General features: G+C 37.4%; 2 protein-coding genes across 4 annotated transcripts; both read left to right on the top strand.

Annotated features, from left to right (window-relative positions):
• On the top strand, window positions 1-5,318 carry LOC114266368 (putative receptor-like protein kinase At1g49730). 3 transcript variants are annotated; one of them, XR_014360787.1, is made up of 9 exons: window positions 1-460; window positions 647-908; window positions 1,001-1,053; window positions 1,346-1,413; window positions 1,542-1,631; window positions 1,852-1,936; window positions 2,019-2,675; window positions 3,019-3,129; window positions 4,894-5,318. XR_014360787.1 is itself a non-coding variant. In XM_082914048.1 (8 exons), the coding sequence occupies exons 1-7, from the start codon at window positions 76-78 to the stop codon at window positions 2,627-2,629; spliced, it is 1,554 nt and encodes a 517-aa protein (XP_082770174.1). In that variant the 5' UTR covers window positions 2-75; the 3' UTR covers window positions 2,630-2,675; window positions 4,894-5,318. The 3 variants fall into 3 exon arrangements, 2 of the variants coding, with proteins under 2 accessions (XP_082770174.1, XP_082770175.1); XM_082914048.1 differs by lacking the exon at window positions 3,019-3,129 and having other exon boundaries at window positions 2-460; XM_082914049.1 differs by lacking the exon at window positions 3,019-3,129 and having other exon boundaries at window positions 4-460; window positions 2,025-2,675.
• Window positions 5,319-6,593: 1,275 nt separating this feature from the next.
• On the top strand, window positions 6,594-9,374 carry LOC114296551 (subtilisin-like protease SBT3). Its single transcript, XM_028240853.2, has one exon. It carries the CDS (start codon window positions 6,690-6,692, stop codon window positions 8,976-8,978), a length of 2,289 nt encoding a protein of 762 aa, XP_028096654.2. The 5' UTR covers window positions 6,594-6,689; the 3' UTR covers window positions 8,979-9,374.
• Window positions 9,375-9,828: the final 454 nt, after the last annotated feature.

The following is a 9,828-nucleotide window of genomic DNA, read 5'->3' as shown; positions in this document are numbered from 1 at the left end:
GCCACGTTTTATTTAGTTTATTTCTGATGTTTTCTCTTAACACTGGATTTTACCCATTATCTGTTCACATCACATATGATGGTTATCTTAAATGTTTGTAGATGTTATCCATTATGCTCATATCTATATGTTAAGCCATTTGATTATAGTTTAATTGCATTTTTTATGCTAGCTTCGGAGCCATCCCCATCTTTGCTTTCACCTGAGGCTTCTCCGAGTCCATTGGTTGCTGCTAGCCCAGGCCAGCTCTCCTTGAGTCCGCATCTTAACGAAACACACCATCTCTTTCATCTCACATTAATTCCATGTCTGGGTATAGCAGTTACAGCAGTTGCAGTTGTGTCGCTGGTAGTCTTGATATTTTTGATTCGTAGGAAAAGAAGAGAGCTCGAGGATTCTGAGACCATTGATAAGTCCTCTTCAAAAGGCTACACTCAACCTCCAAGAAAATTTCTGGAAGGTAGAATTCTCGTTTCTTTCTTGTTACGTGGTCTTGACTTTAGCATATGAAAGTTGTAACCTTTTTTTTTTGGGTCTTATCCTTGTCTCTGCCATTTTGATTTTCCTTCTCTTTCATTTTTTTTTAAAATTTTAATTTGGGGGGGAGGGGGGGGGGGGGGGATTTGGGAATTTGAACCAAATGCAGGCCCATCGTCTATGTTTCGAAAATTCAGTTACAAGGAGACAAAGAAGGCAACAGATCACTTCAACACAATAATTGGACAAGGGGGATTTGGAACTGTTTACAAAGCTCAGTTTAGTGATGGTACCGTAGTAGCGGTGAAGCGGATGGACAAAGTTTCAGAGCAAGCTGAGGATGAATTCTGTAGAGAAATAGAGCTTCTTGCTAGGCTGCATCATCGTCATCTTGTTTCTCTTAGAGGCTTTTGCATTGAAAGACGTGAAAGGTAGTCCATCCACCTTTATATATACAGATGTGTGCACACATATATTTGACTTCTTTTTGACAAAAATGAAAACTCTCTTTTGTTTATGGCAGGTTTCTCATGTATGAGTATATGGCTAATGGAAGCTTGAAAGACCATCTTCACAGTATGCTTGTCAATTTCTTCAGTTCACTTTTTTGTTGGTGCTTGATCTTTTAAAATGGAATATAAGTTTTTTTATTTTTTATTTTCTTCAAACAGAACCTTGCAATTCTATTGCATAATCCATGTATTTATTTGACAAAATATGACACATAAAACATATTGATTCCATATCAAACTTCGGTCATGACTATCTATTCTGCATGATGAATTGACGCGTTCAGATGCAATGGAAATTAAATCTTTGGAGTTGGCTTCTTTTAGTAAGTCTTAAATGTCTCTGTATTTATGTGCAGCTCCAGGTAGAACTCCTCTGAGTTGGCAGACTACAATTCAAATTGCCATTGATGTGGCAAATGCCTTGGTAATTTGCAGAATAATGCTTACCTATGAGTCAATATACTACAGTTTCAAAATCTACTACATTCATTTGCAGTCTAATTCTCATCTTGTGACATTCACTTTGTTCTAATTTGACATCTCCACATGCAGGAGTACCTCCATTTCTATTGTGATCCTCCACTGTGCCATAGAGACATTAAGTCCAGCAATATTTTATTAGATGAGAATTTCATTGCGAAGGTAACATACCAAGTTAGATGCCCTTTAAGGCTTTAACGAGTTTTGAAATTTAAAATTCGGGTAGTCTTCAAATTTCTCTGGTATAACTAAACAACATTAACTGAGTTAATTATTATTTTATCATCTTGGAATAGCCCATCTGATATTTACTGGACATCTTAGCACATCCACATGAATGGTTTTGGAATATTTTTTTTCCCGCCCATGATTTGTTTTACAGGTTGCTGATTTTGGCCTTTTGCATGCTTCAAAAGATGGATCAGTTTTCTTTGAACCAGTGAACACTGACATCAGGGGCACTCCAGGTAAAAAACAAAATTGTTTTCAGAAAACACAAAAATTCTCTGTACTTGCCCTGAAGGGAGTCGAACACTGCATGACTTTCAGTTTCAGGTTACATGGATCCCGAGTATGTGACCACTCAAGAGCTCACCGAAAAAAGTGATGTGTATAGTTATGGTGTGCTACTATTAGAACTGGTTACTGGCAGAAGAGCAATACAAGACAACAAGAATTTGGTGGAATGGTCCCAAGTATTTTTGAATTCAGAGTCAAGTCTTGCTGAGCTTGTGGACCCCAGTATCGGTGATTTGTTCGACTTTGATCAACTTCAAACAGTAGCGACAATTGTGAGATGGTGTACCCAGAGAGAAGGGCGGGCTAGACCGTCAATTAAGCAAGTTCTTCGGCTTCTGTACGAGTGTTCAGATCCGATGCATAGTGGGTTTGTTGAAGCTGTGGAAGATGAAGAGTATGAAGGAACTGATGGGAGAGGGAGAAGGAGTAAAGGGAAAATGCATAGAGCCGAGGTGTTTTTTCACAGTGGAGATGTCTCGCTTCTTCTTCAAGTACATCTAGGTCGTATTGTAGTAGAAGCTTTCTACTTGAAACTGGTTCTCCGCAATCTCCTTCGGCTATACCCTCCATTTGAGGACAACCAATCATCTGTTTTAGCCACTGATAATGGATTTTGGACTTTTTTGGGTGGAGCACTTTGACGAAGCTGTGGTTGAATTGTAAAGCACAGGATCATATTTGATTCAGGTATGCATGGCTCTCTACCTCATTGAGTAATTGAAACTTTCCTTCAATCGAGCAGTTTAATGCATTTGTCATGATTATTACAAGACATGTTAATTGGAAAAAGAGGGGAGAGAAGAAAAACTGCGAGAGTAGGGATGTTATTTGTTTTCTATTTACATTGTGCTAAAATTTTGTGAGGGGACGAGGTATAAAATATGTATCATGGCTTGTATTGTTAAAGATGCTAAAAGAAAATTGTCAGAGTATTGAACTCTTTGAGGCTGGAAAGAATTGCAATTTTGTAAAACTATGTTGTTTGTCATATTTCAATTGACTTTATTAGTACTAACGATTATGCTCATAGGATAACGCAACTCTGTAACTCACTGTATGTCTTGGCACCGAGGACTAGATTTGTACTGTTGTCCCACCCTATTCTTCAACTACTTACCTACAAAACGAGGAGAAAATTAAGGTAATCAATACATAAATTGGGAGTGACTATATCTTGCTTTATCATAGAATCTAAAATGAGATGATTCCATTTTTTAGAGATTACTTTTCACGCTGACTAGATTTTGTTCTGATATATGTTTGTCATATTTCAGAGTAGATTTTTGTCTTATTCATTTTCATTGCTGAAAACAAACCACCAATCAGTGTTTCGCCATTGTTTTGTATCTCTACCATCTCTACAACTTCATACATGCATGCATACATATATACATTCATAAATATGCACATACATATTTATCAGAATGTATACATATTGATCCAGTACAAGATCAGATTGTATGAAGATTTATCCATGATAGAAATTTTAGGATTTCTGTTGTGTATTATTTAAGATCGGAAGCAATTGTAAATTGGATACCATTTTATTTATTATTGTGGATTTGAAAGATTGCCATTTGGGAAATGTTAGATTGGATTTTAGCTAGCGCACCGTGCCCAAAGGAGTTGGGTTTGGAGTGTTACAAAAACTCCATTTGTGTCGTGCTTAGCTTTTCATTTTTCAAGCAACCAATCTCGAACTCGAATAAAAAAAAAAAAAACCTTTAATCCATTTAAAATGCTATATTCTTAATCAAGCATACAAATGAGAATGAATTAACACTTGAAAGTTAATTCCTTTATTATTATTTCAATTATAATTAAGAGCTCATATAAAAGTTGGTTTTTAGTTATGAAGCCAACCATTGTTTTACAACTACTCTAATTTTTTTTTTTTTTTGATCGGCAAAAAAGACTTTATTGATGGAAAAAATTTACATCAGTAAAGAGGAGCTTGGAGCTATAACAAGCTCCAACCTCCAAGTTGGTGAGAAACCAATGCGCAAAGCAAAGGCAAAAACCAGAAAAATTAAATCAGACAGATCAGTCAGCCCTTCCAAGCACCAAAACAGATACCAGCAAAATAGAACCTTTCATGCCAGTAATGGACCATTCCTCACAGCAGTAATGCACCAGCAATGAACCTTGCATGACAATAACTTCCATCAACCTCACTGAACCTTTCATGCCAGTTAAATTACATCCACTCCAGCTACTGGTGCAGGCCACTGAGCAAGGCAGACCAGCAGATCAACCATTGAGTGAGCGCAGAAATGAGACAAAACACCCAAACCATACTGCAGAAAACCAGTAGTAGATAGCAGCTGCCAAGACTATGTGACCTCAAACACAAGCAGAATGCCTCAACAACCCCATCACAGTAAGCACGGCCAGACCAGACCAGCAGTACACATCACAGGTCAGCTACCATTCCCCAGGAGTTTGGTGAGGAACCAAACCCAAGAAGAAGAGACACAGGGGAGAACAACAAAAAAACCAACAGAATTAGGTAATACATCACTTCTCAGCACCCAACAGAGCAGCATTCCATTTCTGATGCATCACTCCTGATTACTAGCAGATGAACAACTGAACAGAGGCACACTTAAGCCCACTGTCCTCCAAAACCACTGTCCTCTGTACTCTAGCAGATTAGCAACCAGATTAGCAACCAAAACAGACAGCAACATATATCAGACAGCAACATAATGAACCTGGTGGATGCATCAAGGCAGCAACATACAGCAGACAGCAACATTCACCCTCAAAACCACTGTCCAGTGATTGCATCAAGACAGCCTATGCCCAGCTCCCTTACAACTACTCTAATTATACTAGAGCATTCTACAACATGAACATTTGCTGTCTTTATGCTCATCTGAATCTCTTGCGATACATTTTTCAGAATGTCATCCAAAAGCTTTGAACATTTTGAAACCCCCAACCCGAGCTTTATTGATCGCATTTGCAACAACTTTACGATCATTTCTATCTATGGCCTGAGTAGCTTTTGGAAATAGATTGTTCACAATTGGGATGTAAAGTTTCTTGCACTTACAATATATTTTCGCCTTTCGATTTAACTGGATTGGATTCAATAATCTCATTAGCGAGGTTTAGTAGAATAGTTGCCTTAGCATTTGTAGCTTCAGTAGCAATAATGATGCTTAGAACTTGGATATTTGTATTTTTGGTTAAAAAATCTTACTCGAAAACTGAGTGACAATGGCTGTAATGTGGAATCATCTTCCTACATATTTTGTCTATTAAATCATTTTGAGCTAAAGTTTGAAAGATGCTGAGAAGAAAGATGAAAGAGAGAGAGTTATATAGATCTTAATCTTGCAAATGACTCAACTCCTTTTTTTATATAAAACTCAATTATTGTCTCAATATGCACTTAATTTTAGATAAAGTTAGTTTTAATTTCTTTATGCGAAATGCAACTATTGTTGTCCTCCCATTTATGCATATCGCCACTTAAAACTTATTTGCAGATTTTGTTTTTATGAAAGCAAATCCATTCAGATATTGTTTGGCACAATGAAGGAATATGTATGAATAATATTGTTTAGCATCAAATCCGAACTTTTTAATTTTGTTAGTTGAAAAACTGAAACCAATCATATATACTGCAGTTTGAAATATTTATTTTATTTGGTACGACAAAAATTGAAAGTAAATAGAAAGTGATTTTAGAAACAAACATATTTGGACCAAAAATATCTTTCATTTTTGAAATCTGAAAAATATTTTTAACATTAAAATCTTACTAATACCAGAATATTAGAATATGAAGGTGGTTCTATCCTTGTCTTCAAATCAACAACAACAAAAAATCTGTGATGGGAATATTATTATTTTGATTCTAATATTGAGGACATGGACTAAATGTCAGAGTATTGAAACAGGGAACAGACATTACTAGCCGTATATGTATGCCCTTGACTTTATCAATCATCTCTAGCTCATGTCCCTACAATGCAGGGCCGGCCTGACATTTTGGAGGCACAAGAAGAATAATTGATCTTTATAGAATGATTATTTTCCCATAATGGTAAATGATAATTTCATTTGTAATTTTTATTTAGGTAAATTATAAATACATTTGCTTAAAATACATATTGCTTTCTGCGATTTAAAAAATTATAAATACTCTCTTATCAAAAAATTTTATTCAAGAGAATTAACTAAAAAAATAAAATTCATTATTACTCTCTTATATAATAATAAAATTAGCTAAATTATTAATTAAAATATATTTCTAACATTATTAAAAACTGTTAATTGACTTGATAATTTATTAATAAAATGGACGATTTGTTATGAAATTAGAAATCTCAGGAGATAGAATGTAATTTTTAAAATCACAGTTGCGATTCGTATTTTAATTAAAATTCAGGGGTGTATTTGTAATTTATTCTTTTTGTTTTTATTTTTAATAAATCAAACGTGAGAATGAATATTATGATAAAGTGATTATTTCATTCAATTTCAATTCAATAAATTAAACATAACTTAAGACCAAAATTATTAATCAAACACAACTTAAGATCAAAATTATTCGGTGCCTATTTTTTAAACATAATTTGGGGCCTGAGGTCACGGACTCACCAGCCTTGTGCAAGGGCCGGCTCTGCCTATATATGAGATCATTTGATCTTTCATCTCATAGTTAATCAAGCATTAGTGTCCATAACAATGGAACATGGAAAGCCTTCCTACCTCTTCTATTCTTTCATTTTTCTTATCATATCTTCCATATCATCCTCCTTGTCCGATGACCATCAAAGCTACATCATCCACATGGACAGGTCAGCTATGCCAGCTCCCTTCTCCACACCCCACAGCTGGTACACATCGATACTGTCATCCCTCTCTTCCACAGACAATGTTCCCCCGACGCATCTCTACACTTATAATCATGTGATAGACGGGTTCAGTGCAGTTCTGTCACAATCCCAGCTCGAACAGCTGCAGAAAATGCCAGGTCATTTTGCAACGTACGCAGAGACATTTGGCCATCTCCACACAACCCATTCCCCAAAGTTTCTTGGCTTGCAAGACGATGTCGGATTATGGCCCGTGGCGGGGTTTGGGGATGACATGATAATTGGTATCATCGACTCCGGGATATGGCCTGAAAGTGAGAGTTTCAACGACGATGACATGCCTCCGGTGCCAGCACGTTGGCGCGGTGCCTGTGAAACTGGAACTGAGTTTAATTCTTCTCATTGTAACAGGAAACTTATCGGTGCACGGTCTTTTAGTAAAGCAATGAAGCAAGCTGGATTCAACATATCAACAACTGAAGACTACGACTCTCCAAGGGATTTTTTCGGTCACGGGACTCACACATCATCCACTGCTGCTGGCAGCCCAGTGCCGTGTGCTAGTTACTTCGGTTATGCCAAGGGAAAAGCCATTGGCATGGCACCGAAGGCTCGATTGGCGATGTATAAAGTGTTCTTCTTCAATGAACCCGACCTTACAACCTCGAGTGACATACTGGCTGGCATGGACCAGGCCATAGCTGATGGCGTGGATCTAATGTCTTTGTCATTAGGCTTCCCTGAGGCTCCATTCTACAAAAACCCAATTGCAATCGGAGCTTTTGCAGCAATGGAAAAAGGGATTTTCGTGTCGTGTTCAGCTGGAAATAGCGGCCATGATAAGCTGTTTAATGAAACTCCTTGGATCACCAATGTCGGTGCAGGAACTATTGATCGAGATTTTTTGGCTCATATCACACTTGGCAATGGGGCCTTATCAGTTACCGGAAGGTCTACTTACCTTGAAAACCTGTTAGTCTCCAAAGTCCCTTTATACTTTGGACATGGAAATAAAAGCAAAGAAATTTGTCAGTTTGGTGCCTTAGACCCTAAAGATGTTGCAGGAAAGTATATCTTTTGCGATTTTGACAACGAAACATCAATGAATCCGCAGATTCTGCAGTGGAAAGAATTGAACAGATCAGGAGCTGCTGGAGCTATCGTAAGTTCAAACTCTGTCGAGATATTTTCTTCCGGTACTCCATTTGTGGTTGTGAGCCTTAAAGATGGAGAATTAATGAAGGATTATATAGTTGGATTTGAAAACCCAACTGTGAGTATCAAATTCCAGATAACATTACTAGGTGTCAAGCCGGCTCCTCAAGTTACGAGCTTTTCGTCAAGAGGGCCGGGTTCAGAGGCTCCATGGGTACTTAGACCTGATATACTGGCACCTGGATACAAGATTTTGGCTGGATGGGTACCGAACAGGTTGAGTGCGTATATTCACGGCAGTTCATTACTCTCTGACTATGTAATTGTGTCTGGCACTTCCATGGCGTATCCCCACATAGTTGGCATAGCTGCATTGTTGAAAGCAGCCCACCGGGATTGGAGCTCAGCTGCTATTCGATCTTCTATGATGACTACTGCAGATGTGTTTGATAATTTGAATGGCACAATCATTGACATAGCCACTGGAGCTGCAGGGACTCCTCTTGATTTTGGGGCAGGACATGTGAACCCTAACAAGGCCATGGACCCTGGACTTGTGTATGACATGGAGGTCCAAGACTACATCGATTTCCTCTGTGGAATGAACTATACAGCGCAACAGATTCAGATTATAACAAGGAGGTCAGATTTCGACTGTGAAAATGCTAGTTTGGATCTTAACTATCCTTCATTTATCGTCATCTTGAACACCACTGATATTACAAGTTACACCTTTAAGAGGGTGCTGACTAATATGGTCGATTCACATTCGGTGTATCTAGCAGAGGTGACGGCTCCAATGGGTACGAAAATTTTTGTGCAGCCGTCAACAATCTCCTTCACGGGGAAATACAGTAAGGCTGAGTTCAACTTGACAGTTGAAATTGATTTGGGAGTTAGGTCATGGAATGAGTACAATGGGACTTATCGGTACTTAGGCTGGTATGAGGTTAATGGGACTCATGTGGTAAGAAGTCCAATAGTCTCTGCATTTGCACCATAGGCAAGGTTTGCCAATGGTGAAAATAAGTGTGCTTCAAGTACTACATTGTTTGTGTTGACGGCAGCCTAAAAGGGCACATCCCAAGCATACAAACAGAGAATGGCTAGAAACTAAAGGCCAAGTGCATTTTATATTTCACCTTTTGTTTTTTTGGGTGCAAAAATGGATAAGAGGGCCGATCAAAGCATAGCAACTCTGCTTCAATGTAACCATAACACTTGTTATTTGATAGGGAGCGGAACAAGAAGGGTCTAGAAGGACATATGTCTGGTCCACATTGCCACGTAGGACAAATGTCTCATCCCAATTCAAAGGAAAACCCCCCTTCCTTGTTATATAAATTATTGTTATTAATGTCTTTTGTCACACAATAGTCTCAATTGGTATTTTATTTAATTTGTTCTTCTCTTGAGATTTGAAAATAATACAATTAATTTTATAGTTTTGACATAATTATACTAATCTCCGTTCTAGTAAAGGTTAAAGTGATGCAGATAATAGGTAGACACTGAAATAAATAAAAATATATACATATTTTAGTAGAAAAGAGAAGACAATAATTTTCTTTATTTATACAACTAACGAATTGTTGATAAAAAATGACCTAACTGCAAATTAAAAACTTCAAGGGAGGTTAGTATAATTATATCAAAAGTGTGAGGCTAATGGATTATATATGCTCACTTAAACTCTTTTAAAATTGTTATGAATATGAATCTTTATTTGATCAAACTTGTTGCAATAGTCTCTGAGGCTAATTTGGTGGGCAATCCCAAGGAATGGTGGGTGGTTACTGAAGCAACCCGCCATATCTGTGCAAATAAGAAGATGTTCACAACCTACAAAGTGG

Source organism: Camellia sinensis, chromosome 2 (genome assembly GCF_055761805.1).
Source record: "Camellia sinensis isolate YWXY chromosome 2, ASM5576180v1, whole genome shotgun sequence".
NCBI classification, from domain to species: domain Eukaryota; kingdom Viridiplantae; phylum Streptophyta; class Magnoliopsida; order Ericales; family Theaceae; genus Camellia; species Camellia sinensis.
Note: the sequence above shows the minus strand (reverse complement) of the source record. Positions and strands in the feature narration are given on the sequence as shown.

Excerpts from the sequence above, each read along its gene's own strand:
- LOC114266368 (XM_082914048.1), top strand. The coding sequence starts at position 76 with ATGATGGTTATCTTAAATGTTTGTAGATGTTATCCATTATGCTCATAT. Across the intron at positions 909-1,000 it reads TGCATTGAAAGACGTGAAAG|GTTTCTCATGTATGAGTATA; the intron begins GTAGTCCATCCA and ends TGTTTATGGCAG. Across the intron at positions 1,414-1,541 it reads TTGATGTGGCAAATGCCTTG|GAGTACCTCCATTTCTATTG; the intron begins GTAATTTGCAGA and ends CTCCACATGCAG.
- LOC114296551 (XM_028240853.2), top strand. The coding sequence starts at position 6,690 with ATGGAACATGGAAAGCCTTCCTACCTCTTCTATTCTTTCATTTTTCTT.